Source organism: Triturus cristatus, chromosome 9 (genome assembly GCF_964204655.1).
Source record: "Triturus cristatus chromosome 9, aTriCri1.1, whole genome shotgun sequence".
In the NCBI taxonomy this organism is placed as follows: Eukaryota; Metazoa; Chordata; class Amphibia; order Caudata; family Salamandridae; genus Triturus; species Triturus cristatus.
In genome coordinates this window covers 21,898,871-21,917,288 of record NC_140592.1, presented here as the reverse complement: position 1 = coordinate 21,917,288, position 18,418 = coordinate 21,898,871, and the positions used below count along the sequence as shown (strand labels likewise).

Sequence of the window (18,418 nt, the reverse complement as noted above, 5' to 3'; positions counted from 1 at the left end):
GTAACACTGAGCACTGCCTGCATCTGTAACACTGAGCCCTGCCTGCATCTGTAACACTGCGCACTGCCTGCATCTATAACACTGAGCACTGCCTGCATCTGTAACACTGAGACCTGCCTGCATCTGTAACACTGAGCACTGCCTGCATCTGTAACACTGAGCCCTGCCTGCATCTGTAACACTGAGCCCTGCCTGCATCTGTAACACTGAACACTGCCTGCATCTATAACACTGAGCCCTGCCTGCATCTGTAACACCGAGCCCTGCCTGCATCTGTAACACTGAGCCCTGCCTGCATCTGTAACACTGAACGCTGCCTGCATCTATAACACTGAGCACTGCCTGCATCTGTAACACTGAGCACTGCCTGCATCTGCAACACTGAACACTGCCTGCATCTGTAACACTGAGCCCTGCCTGCATCTGTAACACTGAGCCCTGCCTGCATCTGTAACACTGAGCACTGCCTGCATCTGTAACACTGAGCACTGCCTGCATCTGTAACACTGAGCGCTGCCTGCATCTGTAACACTGAGCCCTGCCTGCATCTGTAGCACTGAGCCCTGCCTGCATCTGTAACACTGAGCCCTGCCTGCATCTGTAACACTGAGCACTGCCTGCATCTGTAACACTGAGCACTGCCTGCATCTGTAACACTGAGCCCTGCCTGCATCTGTAACACTGAGCGCTGCCTGCATCTGTAACACTGAGCCCTGCCTGCATCTGTAACACTGAGCACTGCCTGCATCTGTAACACTGAGCACTGCCTGCATCTGTAACACTGAGCCCTACCTGCATCTGTAACACTGCGCACTGCCTGCATCTATAACACTGAGCCCTGCCTGCATCTGTAACACTGAGCACTGCCTGCATCTGTAACACTGAGCCCTGCCTGCATCTGTAACACTGAGCCCTGCCTGCATCTGTAACACTGAACACTGCCTGCATCTGTAACACTGAGCCCTGCCTGCATCTGTAACACTGAGCCATGCCTGCATCTGTAACACTGAACGCTGCCTGCATCTGTAACACTGAGCACTGCCTGCACCTGTAACACTGAGCGCTGCCTGCATCTGTAACACTGAGCCCTGCCTGCATCTGTAACACTGAGCACTGCCTGCATCTGTAACACTGAGCGCTGCCTGCATCTGTAACACTGAGCCCTGCCTGCATCTGTAACACTGAGCACTGCCTGCATCTGTAACACTGAGCACTGCCTGCATCTGTAACACTGAGCCCTGCCTGCATCTGTAACACTGCGCACTGCCTGCATCTGTAACACTGAGCCCTGCCTGCATCTGTAACACTGAGCACTGCCTGCATCTGTAACACTGAGCCCTGCCTGCATCTGTAACACTGAGCACTGCCTGCATCTGTAACACTGAGCCCTGCCTGCATCTGTAACACCGAGCCCTGCCTGCATCTGTCACACTGAGCACTGCCTGCATCTGTAACACTGAGCCCTGCCTGCATCTGTAGCACTGAGCGCTGCCTGCATCTGTAACACTGAGCCCTGCCTGCATCTGTAACACTGAGCGCTGCCTGCATCTGTAACACTGAGCGCTGCCTGCATCTGTAACACTGAGCCCTGCCTGCATCTGTAACACTGAGCCCTGCCTGCATCTGTAACACCGAGCCCTGCCTGCATCTGTAACACTGAGCACTGCCTGCATCTGTAGCACTGAGCACTGCCTGCATCTGTAACACCGAGCCCTGCCTGCATCTGTAACACTGAGCACTGCCTGCATCTGTAGCACTGAGCACTGCCTGCATCTGTAGCACTGAGCACTGCCTGCATCTGTAACACTGAGCACTGCCTGCATCGGTAACACTGAGCACTGCCTGCGTCTGTAACACTGAGCACTGCCTGCATCTGTAACACTGAGCACTGCCTGCATCTGTAACACTGAGCCCTGCCTGCATCTGTAACACTGAACACTGCCTGCATCTATAACACTGAGCCCTGCCTGCACCTGCATCTGTAACACTGAGCACTGCCTGCATCTGTAACATTGAGCCCTGCCTGCATCTGTAACACTGAGCCCTGCCTGCATCTGTAACACTGAGCACTGCCTGCATCTGTAACACTGAGCACTGCCTGTATCTGTAACACTGAGCACTGCCTGCATCTGTAACACTGAGCGCTGCCTGCATCTGTAACACTGAGCCCTGCCTGCATCTGTAACACTGAGCGCTGCCTTCATCTGTTACACTGAACACTGCCTGCATCTGTAACACTGAGCACTGCCTGCATCTGTAACACTGAGCCCTGCCTGCATCTGTAACACTGAGCCCTGCCTGCATCTGTAACACTGAGCACTGCCTGCATCTGTAACACTGAGCCCTGCCTGCATCTGTAACACTGAGCACTGCCTACATCTGTAACACTGAGCACTGCCTGCATCTGTAACACTGAGCCCTGCCTGCATCTGTAACACCGAGCCCTGCCTGCATCTGTAACACTGAGCGCTGCCTGCATCTGTAACACTGAGCCCTGCCTGCATCTGCAACACTGAACACTGCCTGCATCTGTAACACCGAGCACTGCCTGCATCCGTAACACTGAGCGCTGCCTGCATCTGTAACACTGAGCACTGCCTGCATCTGTAACACCGAGCACTGCCTGCATCTGTAACACTGAGCACTGCCTGCATCTGTCACGCTGCACACTGCCTGCATCTGTAACAATGCGCACTGTCAGCATCTGTAACACTGAGCACTGCCTGCATCTGTAACACCGAGCCCTGCCTGCATCTGTAACACTGAGCGCTGCCTGCATCTGTAACACTGAGCGCTGCCTGCATCTGTAACACTGAGCGCTGCCTGCATCTGTAACACCGAGCCCTGCCTGCATCTGTAACACTGAGCCCTGCCTGCATCTGTAACACTGAGCCCTGCCTGCATCTGTAACACTGAGCGCTGCCTGCATCTGTAACACTGAGCGCTGCCTGCATCTGTAACACTGAGCCCTGCCTGCATCTGTAACACTGAGCCCTGCCTGCATCTGTAACACCGAGCCCTGCCTGCATCTGTAACACTGAGCACTGCCTGCATCTGTAGCACTGAGCACTGCCTGCATCTGTAACACCGAGCCCTGCCTGCATCTGTAACACTGAGCACTGCCTGCATCTGTAGCACTGAGCACTGCCTGCATCTGTAGCACTGAGCACTGCCTGCATCTGTAGCACTGAGCACTGCCTGCATCTGTAACACTGAGCACTGCCTGCATCGGTAACACTGAGCACTGCCTGCGTCTGTAACACTGAGCACTGCCTGCATCTGTAACACTGAGCACTGCCTGCATCTGTAACACTGAGCCCTGCCTGCATCTGTAACACTGAACACTGCCTGCATCTATAACACTGAGCCCTGCCTGCACCTGCATCTGTAACACTGAGCACTGCCTGCATCTGTAACATTGAGCCCTGCCTGCATCTGTAACACTGAGCCCTGCCTGCATCTGTAACACTGAGCACTGCCTGCATCTGTAACACTGAGCACTGCCTGTATCTGTAACACTGAGCACTGCCTGCATCTGTAACACTGAGCGCTGCCTGCATCTGTAACACTGAGCCCTGCCTGCATCTGTAACACTGAGCGCTGCCTTCATCTGTTACACTGAACACTGCCTGCATCTGTAACACTGAGCACTGCCTGCATCTGTAACACTGAGCCCTGCCTGCATCTGTAACACTGAGCCCTGCCTGCATCTGTAACACTGAGCACTGCCTGCATCTGTAACACTGAGCCCTGCCTGCATCTGTAACACTGAGCACTGCCTACATCTGTAACACTGAGCACTGCCTGCATCTGTAACACTGAGCCCTGCCTGCATCTGTAACACCGAGCCCTGCCTGCATCTGTAACACTGAGCGCTGCCTGCATCTGTAACACTGAGCCCTGCCTGCCTCTGCAACACTGAACACTGCCTGCATCTGTAACACCGAGCACTGCCTGCATCCGTAACACTGAGCGCTGCCTGCATCTGTAACACTGAGCACTGCCTGCATCTGTAACACCGAGCACTGCCTGCATCTGTAACACTGAGCACTGCCTGCATCTGTCACGCTGCACACTGCCTGCATCTGTAACAATGCGCACTGTCAGCATCTGTAACACTGAGCACTGCCTGCATCTGTAACACAGAGCCCTGCCTGCATCTGTAACACTGAGCGCTGCCTGCATCTGTAACACTGAGCGCTGCCTGCATCTGTAACACCGAGCGCTGCCTGCATCTGTAACACCGAGCCCTGCCTGCATCTGTAACACTGAGCCCTGCCTGCATCTGTAACACTGAGCCCTGCCTGCATCTGTAACACTGAACACTGCCTGCATCTGTAACACTGAGCCCTGCCTGCGTCTGTAACACTGAGCCCTGCCTGCATCTGTAACACCGAGCCCTGCCTGCATCTGTAACACTGAGCACTGCCTGCATCTGTAACACCGAGCACTGCCTGCATCTGTAACACCGAGCCCTGCCTGCATCTGTAACACTGAGCACTGCCTGCCTCTGTAACACTGAGCACTGCCTGCATCTGTAACACTGAGCACTGCCTGCATCTGTAACACTGAGCACTGCCTGCATCTGTAACACTGAGCACTGCCTGCATCTGTAACACTGAGCCCTGCCTGCATCTGTAACACTGAGCCCTGCCTGCATCTGTAACACTGAGCCCTGCCTGCATCTGTAGCACTGAACGCTGCCTGCATCTGTAACACCGAGCGCTGCCTGCATCTGTAACACTGAGCGCTGCCTGCATCTGTAACACTGAGCCCTGCCTGCATCTGTAACACTGAGCCCTGCCTGCATCTGTAACACCGAGCCCTGCCTGCATCTGTAACACTGAGCACTGCCTGCATCTGTAGCACTGAGCACTGCCTGCATCTGTAACACCGAGCCCTGCCTGCATCTGTAACACTGAGCACTGCCTGCATCTGTAGCACTGAGCACTGCCTGCATCTGTAGCACTGAGCACTGACTGCATCTGTAACACTGAGCACTGCCTGCATCTGTAACACTGAGCACTGCCTGCATCTGTAACACTGAGCCCTGCCTGCATCTGTAACACCGAGCCCTGCCTGCATCTGTAACACCGAGCCCTGCCTGCATCTGTAACACCGAGCCCTGCCTGCATCTGTAACACCGAGCCCTGCCTGCATCTGTAACACCGAGCCCTGCCTGCATCTGTAACACCGAGCACTGCCTGCATCTGTAACACTGAGCACTGCCTGCATCTGTAACACTGAGCACTGCCTGCATCTGTAACACTGAGCACTGCCTGCATCTGTAACACTGAGCACTGCCTGCATCTGTAACACTGAGCACTGCCTACATCTGTAACACTGAGCACTGCCTGCATCTGTAACACCGAGCCCTGCCTGCATCTGTAACACCGAGCCCTGCCTGCATCTGTAACACTGAGCGCTGCCTGCATCTGTAACACTGAGCCCTGCCTGCATCTGCAACACTGAACACTGCCTGCATCTGTAACACCGAGCACTGCCTGCATCCGTAACACTGAGCCCTGCCTGCATCTGTAACACTGAGCCCTGCCTGCATCTGCAACACTGAACACTGCCTGCATCTGTAACACCGAGCACTGCCTGCATCCGTAACACTGAGCGCTGCCTGCATCTGTAACACTGAGCACTGCCTGCATCTGTAACACCGAGCACTGCCTGCATCTGTAACACTGAGCACTGCCTGCATCTGTCACGCTGCACACTGCCTGCATCTGTAACAATGCGCACTGTCAGCATCTGTAACACTGAGCACTGCCTGCATCTGTAACACAGAGCCCTGCCTGCATCTGTAACACTGAGCGCTGCCTGCATCTGTAACACTGAGCGCTGCCTGCATCTGTAACACCGAGCGCTGCCTGCATCTGTAACACCGAGCCCTGCCTGCATCTGTAACACTGAGCCCTGCCTGCATCTGTAACACTGAGCCCTGCCTGCATCTGTAACACTGAACACTGCCTGCATCTGTAACACTGAGCCCTGCCTGCGTCTGTAACACTGAGCCCTGCCTGCATCTGTAACACCGAGCCCTGCCTGCATCTGTAACACTGAGCACTGCCTGCATCTGTAACACCGAGCACTGCCTGCATCTGTAACACCGAGCCCTGCCTGCATCTGTAACACTGAGCACTGCCTGCCTCTGTAACACTGAGCACTGCCTGCATCTGTAACACTGAGCACTGCCTGCATCTGTAACACTGAGCACTGCCTGCATCTGTAACACTGAGCACTGCCTGCATCTGTAACACTGAGCCCTGCCTGCATCTGTAACACTGAGCCCTGCCTGCATCTGTAACACTGAGCCCTGCCTGCATCTGTAGCACTGAACGCTGCCTGCATCTGTAACACCGAGCGCTGCCTGCATCTGTAACACTGAGCGCTGCCTGCATCTGTAACACTGAGCCCTGCCTGCATCTGTAACACTGAGCCCTGCCTGCATCTGTAACACCGAGCCCTGCCTGCATCTGTAACACTGAGCACTGCCTGCATCTGTAGCACTGAGCACTGCCTGCATCTGTAACACCGAGCCCTGCCTGCATCTGTAACACTGAGCACTGCCTGCATCTGTAGCACTGAGCACTGCCTGCATCTGTAGCACTGAGCACTGACTGCATCTGTAACACTGAGCACTGCCTGCATCTGTAACACTGAGCACTGCCTGCATCTGTAACACTGAGCCCTGCCTGCATCTGTAACACCGAGCCCTGCCTGCATCTGTAACACCGAGCCCTGCCTGCATCTGTAACACCGAGCCCTGCCTGCATCTGTAACACCGAGCCCTGCCTGCATCTGTAACACCGAGCCCTGCCTGCATCTGTAACACCGAGCACTGCCTGCATCTGTAACACTGAGCACTGCCTGCATCTGTAACACTGAGCACTGCCTGCATCTGTAACACTGAGCACTGCCTGCATCTGTAACACTGAGCACTGCCTGCATCTGTAACACTGAGCACTGCCTACATCTGTAACACTGAGCACTGCCTGCATCTGTAACACCGAGCCCTGCCTGCATCTGTAACACCGAGCCCTGCCTGCATCTGTAACACTGAGCGCTGCCTGCATCTGTAACACTGAGCCCTGCCTGCATCTGCAACACTGAACACTGCCTGCATCTGTAACACCGAGCACTGCCTGCATCCGTAACACTGAGCGCTGCCTGCATCCGTAACACCGAGCGCTGCCTGCATCTGTAACACCGAGCACTGCCTGCATCTGTAACACTGAGCACTGCCTGCATCTGTCACGCTGCACACTGCCTGCATCTGTAACAATGCGCACTGTCAGCATCTGTAACACTGAGCCCTGCCTGCATCTGTAACACCGAGCCCTGCCTGCATCTGTAACACCGAGCACTGCCTGCATCTGTAACACTGAGCACTGCCTGCATCTGTAACACTGAGCACTGCCTGCATCTGTAACACTGAGCACTGCCTGCATCTGTAACACTGAGCCCTGCCTGCATCTGTAACACTGAGCACTGCCTACATCTGTAACACTGAGCACTGCCTGCATCTGTAACACTGAGCCCTGCCTGCATCTGTAACACCGAGCCCTGCCTGCATCTGTAACACTGAGCGCTGCCTGCATCTGTAACACTGAGCCCTGCCTGCATCTGCAACACTGAACACTGCCTGCATCTGTAACACCGAGCACTGCCTGCATCCGTAACACTGAGCGCTGCCTGCATCTGTAACACTGAGCGCTGCCTGCATCTGTAACACCGAGCACTGCCTGCATCTGTAACACTGAGCACTGCCTGCATCTGTCATGCTGCACACTGCCTGCATCTGTAACAATGCGCACTGTCAGCATCTGTAACACTGAGCCCTGCCTGCATCTGTAACACTGAGCCCTGCCTGCATCTGTAACACCGAGCACTGCCTGCATCTGTAACACTGAGCACTGCCTGCATCTGTAGCACTGAGCACTGCCTGCATCTGTAACACCGAGCCCTGCCTGCATCTGTAACACTGAGCGCTGCCTGCATCTGTAGCACTGAGCGCTGCCTGCATCTGTAACACCGAGCCCTGTCTGTATCTGTAACACTGAACACTGCCTGCATCTGTAACACTGAGCCCTGCCTGCATCTGTAACACTGAGCCCTGCCTGCATCTGTAACACTGAGCCCTGCCTGCATCTGTAACACTGAGCGCTGCCTGTATCTGTAACACTGAGCGCTGCCTGCATCTGTAACACTGAGCACTGCCTGCATCTGTAACACTGAGCCCTGCCTGCATCTGTAACACTGAGCACTGCCTGCATCTGTAACACTGAGCACTGCCTGCATCTGTAACACTGAGCACTGCCTGCATCTTTAACACTGAGCACTGCCTGCATCTGTAACACTGAGCCCTGCCTGCATCTGTAGCACTGAGCCCTGCCTGCATCTGTAACACTGAGCACTGCCTGCATCTGTAGCACTGAGCGCTGCCTGCATCTGTAACACTGAGCGCTGCCTGCATCTGTAACACTGAGCGCTGCCTGCATCTGTAACACTGAGCCCTGCCTGCATCTGCAACACTGAGCCCTGCCTGCATCTGTAACACTGAGCCCTGCCTGCATCTGTAGCACTGAGCACTGCCTGCATCTGTAACACTGAGCACTGCCTGCATCTGTAACACTGAGCACTGCCTGCATCTGTAACACTGAGCCCTGCCTGCATCTGTAGCACTGAGCACTGCCTGCATCTGTAGCACTGAGCACTGCCTGCATCTGTAACACTGAGCCCTGCCTGCATCTGTAACACTGAGCGCTGCCTGCATCTATAACACTGAGCCCTGCCTGCATCTGTAGCACTGAGCCCTGCCTGCATCTGTAACACTGAGCCCTGCTTGTATCTGTAACACTGAGCACTGCCTGCATCTGTAACACTGAGCGCTGCCTGCATCTGTAACACTGAGCCCTGCCTGCATCTGTAACACTGAGCACTGCCTGCATCTGTAACGCTAAGCCCTGCCTGCATCTGTAACGCTGAGCACTGCCTGCATCTGTAACACCGAGCCCTGCCTGCATCTGTCACACTGAGCACTGCCTGCATCTGTAACACTGAGCCCTGCCTGCATCTGTAGCACTGAGCGCTGCCTGCATCTGTAACACTGAGCCCTGCCTGCATCTGTAACACTGAGCACTGCCTGCATCTGTAACACTGAGCCCTGCCTGCATCTGTAACACTGAGCACTGCCTACATCTGTAACACTGAGCACTGCCTGCATCTGTAACACCGAGCCCTGCCTGCATCTGTAACACCGAGCACTGCCTGCATCTGTAACACTGAGCACTGCCTGCATCTGTAACAATGCGCACTGTCAGCATCTGTAACACTGAGCACTGCCTGCATCTGTAACACTGAACACTGCCTGCGTCTGTAACACCGAGCCCTGCCTGCATCTGTAACACTGAGCGCTGCCTGCATCTGTAGCACTGAGCACTGCCTGCATCTGTAACACTGAGCCCTGCCTGCATCTGTAACACTGAGCGCTGCCTGCATCTGTAACACTGAGCGCTGCCTGCATCTGTAACACCGAGCCCTGCCTGCATCTGTAACACTGAGCCCTGCCTGCATCTGTAACACTGAGCCCTGCCTGCATCTGTAACACTGAACACTGCCTGCATCTGTAACACTGAGCCCTGCCTGCATCTGTAACACTGAGCCCTGCCTGCATCTGTAACACCGAGCCCTGCCTGCATCTGTAACACTGAGCACTGCCTGCATCTGTAACACTGAGCGCTGCCTGCATCTGTAACACTGAGCACTGCCTGCGTCTGTAACACTGAGCACTGCCTGCGTCTGTAACACTGAGCCCTGCCTGCGTCTGTAACACTGAGCACTGCCTGCATCTGTAACACTGAGCACTGCCTGCATCTGTAACACTGAGCCCTGCCTGCATCTGTAGCACTGAACGCTGCCTGCATCTGTAACACTGAGCGCTGCCTGCATCTGTAACACTGAGCGCTGCCTGCATCTGTAACACCGAGCCCTGCCTGCATCTGTAACACTGAGCACTGCCTGCATCTGTAGCACTGAACGCTGCCTGCATCTGCAACACTGAACACTGCCTGCATCTGTAACACCGAGCACTGCCTGCATCCGTAACACTGAGCGCTGCCTGCATCTGTAACACTGAGCCCTGCCTGCATCTGTAACACCGAGCCCTGCCTGCATCTGTAACACTGAACGCTGCCTGCATCTGCAACACTGAACACTGCCTGCATCTGTAACACTGAGCCCTGCCTGCATCTGTAACACTGAGCGCTGCCTGCATCTGTAACACTGAGCCCTGCCTGCATCTGTAACACCGAGCACTGCCTGCATCCGTAACACTGAGCGCTGCCTGCATCTGTAACACTGAGCCCTACCTGCATCTGTAACACCGCGCACTGCCTGCATCTGTAACACTGAGCCCTGCTTGTATCTGTAACACTGAGCACTGCCTGCATCTGTAACACTGAGCACTGCCTGCATCTGTAACACCGAGCCCTGCCTGCATCTGTAACACTGAACGCTGCCTGCATCTGCAACACTGAACACTGCCTGCATCTGTAACACTGAGCCCTGCCTGCATCTGTAACACTGAGCACTGCCTGCATCTGTAACATTGAGCACTGCCTGCATCTGTAACACTGAGCCCTGCCTGCATCTGTAACACTGAGCCCTGCCTGCATCTGTAACACTGAGCCCTGCCTGCATCTGTAACACTGAGCGCTGCCTGCATCTGTAACACTGAGCCCTGCCTGCATCTGTAACACTGAGCCCTGCCTGCATCTATAACACTGAGCCCTGCCTGCATCTGTAACACTGAGCACTGCCTGCATCTGTAACACTGAGCCCTGCCTGCGTCTGTAACACTGAGCCCTGCCTGCATCTGTAACACTGAGCCCTGCCTGCATCTGTAACACTGAGCCCTGCCTGCATCTGTAACACTGAGCACTGCCTGCATCTGTAACACCGAGCACTGCCTGCATCTGTAACACTGAGCACTGCCTGCATCTGTAACACTGAGCACTGTCTGCGTCTGTAACACTGAGCGCTGCCTGCATCTGTAGCACTGAGCACTGCCTGCATCTGTAGCACTGAGCACTGCCTGCATCTGTAACAATGCACACTGCCTGCATCTGTAACACTGAGCGCTGCCTGCATCTGTAACACTGAGCACTGCCTGCATCTGTAACACTGAGCACTGCCTGCATCTGTAACACTGAGCACTGCCTGCATCTGTAACACTGAGCACTGCCTGCATCTGTAACACCGAGCACTGCCTGCATCTGTAACACTGAGCACTGCCTGCATCTGTAACACTGAGCACTGCCTGCATCTGTAACACCGAGCACTGCCTGCATCTGTAACACTGAGCCCTGCCTGCATCTGTAACACTGAGCGCTGCCTGCATCTGTAGCACTGAGCACTGCCTGCATCTGTAACAATGCGCACTGTCAGCATCTGTCACACTACACACTGCCTGAATCTGTAACGCTGAGCCCTGCCTGCATCTGTCACGCTGCACACTCCCTGCCTCTGGTACACAATATACTGTCTACTTCAGGAGTACTGAAATGGCATGATTTTGTTTCACTGTATTTGGGGTATGCCAGAGTTGCATTACGTGCCGTTGTACCGCTGTACTTTGCACTGCACGATGCTTGAACCTGTAACATTGTACACTGTCTTTTACAATGCTTGCATCCGTACAGTGCACGTGTGTACAACCGTACATTGCACGTGTGTGCACACTTGTACATTGCACCTATGTGTACTTCCCACCAGTGCACGTGTGTATACAACTATCCAGTGCACGTATAGACTTCCTTTTAGGGCACGTGTATGACTATGTACTGCCGTATAGTGGCGTATGTTTACACCCGTACAGTGCACGTGTGGATATCCGTACAGAGCACGCGTGTGTACACCGGCACACGTCCACGTCTGTGTACACCGATACAAGTGCACGTCTGTGTACACTGGCACAAGTACACGTCTGTGTACACCGGTACAAGGGTACATCTGCGTGCACCTGTACAAGTGCACGTGTGTAAACATGTGCAGGCAGACAAGATACCTTGTGTGTGCCGAGGTGTCTGGGGGAAGAAAAAAATAATGCCTCGGGACTAATGCTATACCTTTAATTTGGTGACGAGACAAATAAATTATCTCCTCCCTTGAGTTATATATTTCCTCAGTGTAAACTTAATTGTCATTATTTTATATGATCGTCAACGGCAATTCCAACTCAAGAAAAAATGTATCTTAAACATCTGGGTTACGTATGTCTAAGTCTATTTATTTTTATACTTCAGCACAAATGTATAAAGATTAATCTTTTAGATATATATATATAAACATTTACAATATTTACAATACTATTTTTTAAGGACAAAGAAAAAAATGAACATATACATATCGAACAAGCCCTATTAATCAATTAGGATGTCTATGAAATCAATTTGTTAGAACATTCCTTATTATCGAAGATCACTCCTAAAGAGACACTTAGAGATCTTATAATTATGATCTCCACATTCATTAAAGTACTCTTTAAACTATACTCAAAACCACAAACAATCCAATGAGTGTCTTCAAAATCGGTGTCTGGGGGAGGGGGGGTGCTCAGGTTTAAAGTCGGGGTCTGGTCATAGTGGGGGCAGAACATCCACAAACACCGTTGCCCACAGGAGCTTCCACTGGCCCGTTTCACCCTGATGCCATCGCAGCATTGAAAGGTGGGTCACAGGTGCCAGGGATGGGTAGCTCCAAGGGCAGGGTGCCACGCTCCCAAGGACAGAGCCCCGTCTGTGGGGCGGGGATGGGGCATGCCCGTCAGATCTGCCGTCACTCTGTACTGTGTCTGGGGGTGCCACATGTCCCACCATGAATTCGTGGCACAGACCTTACACCTTCACTCCTTGTCACATCTGTGCCCTTGCCCGGGGACCCCATTTACTGTACAAGTGGCGCCGTCCGTTTATCTCTCTCCCCCAGTATTTTCTCAGCCTACCCCCCCCCCCCCCCCCCCATGGCCCCCGATTACTCCGCGTGCTCCTCATTCCCTTTGAATCCAATCTATACTGTTTCAGCCCCCCCTTACCTTACTTTCCCAGTCACCCCTCCGTGCTGCCCCAGACCTCCTTCCATGAAACTCACCCCAGAACCCAGTACTCTCTCACCATTCTGTTGTACCCCGCTGTTCTCCCCAGTTCGCCTGAGAGAACCCTTATACACGGCCCCTGTCTGTGTCACAACTCATACGCGCTTCCTTTTACTCGCCCAGTACTCCGCCTGCAAACCCCGTGTCCCTCGTTATCCCCGTACCTCCGCATACCATACTCCCCCAGGCTGTGACCCATACCTCCGCACGCCTGTGTCACGCACCCCCTGTGCCCCATACCTCCGTACACCCCTGTGTCGCATACCTCTGCACCCCGGTGTGTCATACATACGCGACCTCGTGTCTCATACATATGGACCCCTGTGCCCCATAGCTCCGCCCTCCCTGTGCCCCATACCTCTGCACTCTCCTGTGCCCCATACCTATGCACCCCCTGAGCCCCATACATATGCACCCCCTGTGTCCCATACCTGTGCACCCCCTGTGCCCCATAAATATGCATCCCCTGTGTCCCATACCTATGTGCCCCCTGTGGCCCATACCTCCGCAGTCCCTTGTGCCCCATACCTATGCACCCCCTGTGCCCCATACATATGCACCCCTGTGTCCCATACCTATGTGCCCCCTGTGGCCCATACCTCTGCAGTCCCTTGTGCCCCATACCTATGCACCCCCTGTGCCCCATACATATGCACCCCCGTGCCCCATACCTATGCACCCCCTGTGCCCCATATATATGCACCCCCTGAGTCCCATACCTATGCAACCCCTGTGGTCCATACCTCCACACTTCCCTGTGCCCAACACCTATGCACCCTCTACACCCCTACCTCCGCACTACACTGTATTCCATAATTCCGTACTCCCATGCGCCCCATATCTCCGCACTCCCCTGTGTCTCTACCACCTCTCTTCCCTGTGCCCCATACATCCGTGCCCCTCTGTATCCAATACCTCCGCATCCCCCTGTGTCTCATACCTACGCACTCCTCCGCACCCGTACCTCCACATTTTCCCTGTGCCACATACCTCCGCACTCACCCCTACCTAGGCACCCTCTGTGTCTCATACCTCTGCACCCCTCTGTGCCCGTACCTCCGCACTCCCCCTACCTCCACACTCATCCGTGCCCTGTACCTCCGTACTCCCCTGTGCCCCTACCGCCGCACTCTTCCGTGCCCCTACCTGCGCAGTCCCCTGTGCCCCTACCTTTGTCTCCCCTGTGCCCCTACCTTCGCACTCCCTTGGGCCCTGACCTCCGCACCCCCTGTGCCCCATACCTCCGCACCCCCTGTGCCCCATACCTCCGCACCCTCCTGTGCCCCTGCCTCCGCACTCCCTACCTCCACATTTTCCTTGTGTCCCATACCTCCGCACTCCCCCTATGCCCCAACCTTCGCACTCCTCCGTGGCCCGTACCTACAAATTTCTCTTGTGCCCCCTACCTCTGCACTCCCCAGTCCTTGTACCTGTTCTGGGGTATATTTTGACCCCCGCGGCCCCCCTACAGAGAGCCCCCGTGAGACCCTCTACAGTGAGCCCCCTCTCCTCTCCTCTGAACACGCCCACTCCTGCCACCTGTGGAGTGGGAAGGGGGCTCGAGAGTTTGCACCCTCCTACTCTGGGCTTCTGGGGGGAGTGATGGGGGTGCGTGTGAAAGTCTGCTGCGCGGGGGAGTCAGTGGGTGCGTGTGAGGGTCAGCTGCAGGGGGTCTTACCTGCAGGACACGGTGATCTCGATCTTGGTGGCTGGCACGCTGGTGGTCACCGGGTCGAAGTCCCCTATAGATGCCATGCTGTCCTGGGCTCCAGGCTCCCCGTGCAGGCTGGTCCGCGGGCGGGGCGGGGGTCCCGGGATCAAGGCTCCGAGGAGAGTGGCGAGCCCTGGAGCGGAGAGAGATGCAGACGAGCGCCGTCCATCAGGCTGCGGATCACAGACTGCCCCCGGCACAGGGACCGCGCGCGGCAGTGCCAGCCGGAGCGCTGCAGGGGGCAGCACTGCCGGGCACTCCCCCTGCCGGATCGGACCTCCCTCCCCAAGCATGATCCCCGCCCCTTCCCACAGGGGCAGCCCTGCCAAGGCGCCCCACCCTACAGACTCACTTCCAAGCGCCGTGAACACCCCCACCCCCTACCAGTGCAGCAATGCCACCCCACCACCCCTACCGCAGCCACAGCACCCTCCCTCCATGACCACACCCCCGCCCCCAGCTCCCTGATAGAATACCCAGAGGCATGAACACCTACCTACCCACCCCACACAGGGGCAGCACCTCCAATACGTCCCCGGCACACGCTGCCGGAGCAACCTCTCTCCCCAGCCACGATCACCTGCCCCTTTTTACAGTGGGCAGCACCCCCCCCCCCCCCCACCCCGCCCGCCAGAGCATCCTCCCCCCCAGCCATGATCAACTGCCCCTGTCTATAGTTGGCAACAATACCCCCCACCCCTCCCACTGCTATACGATCCTGACTTCCCATCCACGATCACCTGCCCCTTCTATAATGGGCAGCACTACCCCCACCCCCCACCCCCAAAGCCAGAGCGCCCCCTCCCACTGCCAGATCACCCCCCCTCCGCAGCTATGACCACCTTTCCCGGCCCCCACCCCCGCCCTGACAGAGCACCCCTGAGGCATGAACATTGAACACCTGCCCCCTCACATAGGGGGCAGCAATTTTCAACGCACCAGTGCCCCCCCACCTAGCTACGAGCCTTTCCATTTCAACGAGGGCCACTAAGGGGCAGCGCTGCGGGTCCTCCCCAGGGCACGCGCTTCAAGGTTCGAGCACCTGCTCGGCTCCCCGCTCCCCGCCCCCCCCCCCACACACACATCAGAGCTTTACCGTCTTCCCCAGGGAACTGAAGACTTTCCCTGTACCTGTGAGTGCACCCCGCAGACACGAGCATCCCCCCCCCCCCCAGGGAGCCGCGGGGGGCAGCGGACCTCCTCCGCCACATCACGCCCCTACCTGGGTCACACCCCTAACAGCTCTCAGCAGAGCCAGGTGCCCCTGCGCCACATTTGGCCTCTGTCACACCCACCATGGGAGCTCCGTGGGCAGCAGTGCCAGAAGGGGGGCTGCAGGGGGCAGCAGTTCCAGCCCCCCCCCCCCCTCACTGGGGCACTTGTAACCAGCATGAACACCAGCCCTACTGTACAAGGAGAGAAAGGGGTCAGCAGAGCACTGCCAGACCCCCCCCCCACACACACATACCCTCTCCAGACATGAACCCCTCCACAAGAGTGCCTCCACATATAACAACACGTGCCCCAGATACAGCGTGCCACCACTCCCAGGAGAGCAGCAGAGGGCGGCACTATCACACATGGGTCACACCCCTAACAGCTCTCAGAGGGTGCTACACACCAGGCATGGCATCTGTCACCCATCGCCAGGGAGGTCCATGTGCTGCAGTACCGGAAGGGGGGCTGCAGGGGGCAGCAGTGCCAGACCTTGCTACCAAGGATAGAGAAAGTGAAAGAAAGGAAGACAAAGAGAGCAAGAAATAGAGATACACTGATAAAGGAAGAAAGAAGCAAAGAAAAAAGGTTCAAAGGAAAAGAGAAAGAAAGAGATAGAGAAAGAAAAGAGACTGAGAAAGAACAAGAGAAAAAAGAGTGAGAAAGAAACAAGAGAAGAAAGAGGAAAAGAAAGAGGGAAAGAAGGAGGGAAAGACAAAAAAGGGGATAGAAAAGAAGACAAGAGAAAGACAATTGAGGAAAGATAGAGAATAGAGCAAAACAAAAATGTAAAAAAGAAGGAAATGAGAAAAGAAAATGAGAAAATTAGGAAGAAAACAGTAAGAAACAAAAATAATAGAAAAAGGAGACCAAATAGAGAAGTTCAGGATAGAAATAAAGACGTAGAGTAAGAAAGAAAAATAAAATGAGAGGAGGAAGAAAAATAATCTGTAAAAGATAATACAGAAAGAGAAAGGTAAAGTAAGAAAAATAGGGAAAAAAATAAAGAAATTGAAAGGAGAGCAGGCATGAAAGAGGGTAGACAAATCAAATAGAGAAGTGAGAGAATGAAAGGAAGGAGAAAAAAGTAACAAAATGAAGAGAAAGACGGAATAATGGGGAAAGAAAGGACAAAAAAGTAGAAAGAGAAAGGGTGAAAGAGAAAGAAATACTTTTTAAGATGAGGACGGGAATCAAGGTCCTACATTGGGAGCTTCCCGGCATTTCTGAAGTGACGCACAACCTTTAAAGTGTTTTGTTTGCAGGTGGTCATTGTATATTTTCAAACCATCTGACAAGCATCGCGTTCGTGTGTGAGCTGCTAATCAGTCTCCCAGCTTAACACGGGCCTGTTGGTGACACCGGTCTAGATGCAATGTCACAGCCATCTTGGAAGTATAATAATCGTATTTGTACACCTATTGTTGCACTGTTTAATGAGGGCAGTCATCATCCGTCTACGCACAAGCCATGGCAATCGAAGCATTAAAAAACAAGCATTGGCATAGCCAATAGGTCTCGCCTTTGGGGCCTTATAAGTATTTAGTTATGGAGCACAATATCCTTGGTGCAACAACATCAACTGTTGCACGGCTAAACACTTATAAGGTCCCAAAGGCGAGACATATTGGCTATGCCAATGCTTGTTTGTTGACTGCCACCTTTAAGTACTAAAAACCATAGATAGATAGATAGCTAGCTAGCTAGCTAGCTAGATAGATAGATAGATAGATAGATAGATAGATAGATAGATAGATAGATAGATAGATAGATAGATAGATAGATAGATAGATACTACCAACACCGGCACAAACGGAAACATGCGCCGAAATAGAGAGGAATACGGGACAACATTGATGTACTGCACACTATTAGCATACACGCACACACACGCCGCACCTATCTGTAGTGATGTAGAGAAGACTGAAATATTCACAGTACACCTAGAGGAAAGGAAAAGAAGACTGAGCAAAGCAGGAGGATAAAGAGGAAGAGAGGTAGAGAGGTAGAGGAAGAGAAGGGAGAGAAAGAACAGAGTGCAGTAGAGAAAAGGAAAGACAAATAAAGAGGGAGTAGAAAGGAGGAGTAACTAGAGAAAGTAAATGGGAGATAAAAAGAAGAGAAAGATAGAGAAAAAGAACAAGGGGAAATACAGTAGAAGGGTCCAAGAGATAGAAAGATTAAAAGAGGAGAGAGGAGAACAAGGACAAAATAGAGGTCAGCGAAAGGTTGAAGAGGAAGATAAATTGAAAGGATGGAAAAGAAAAATGAGAGAGAGAGCGAGAGAGAATGAAAGAGAAAGCAAAAAGTGAAAAAGTGACAATAATGCA

General features: G+C 54.0%; 1 protein-coding gene across 2 annotated transcripts in view; it reads right to left on the bottom strand.

Moving 5' to 3' along the window:
• CPNE9 (copine family member 9) overlaps positions 1–15,098 on the bottom strand; it is a 1,048,133-nt gene extending 1,033,035 nt beyond the window's left edge. The window contains exon 1 of one of the 2 annotated variants that reach the window (XM_085624269.1): positions 14,841–15,098. In XM_085624269.1, the coding sequence (XP_085480395.1) occupies positions 14,841–14,917 (77 nt within the window). In that variant the 5' untranslated portion in view covers positions 14,918–15,098. The remainder of the gene's footprint in view (positions 1–14,840) is intronic. The other variant, XM_085624270.1, reaches the window with a different exon arrangement.
• Between the last annotated feature and the right edge of the window lie 3,320 nt (positions 15,099–18,418).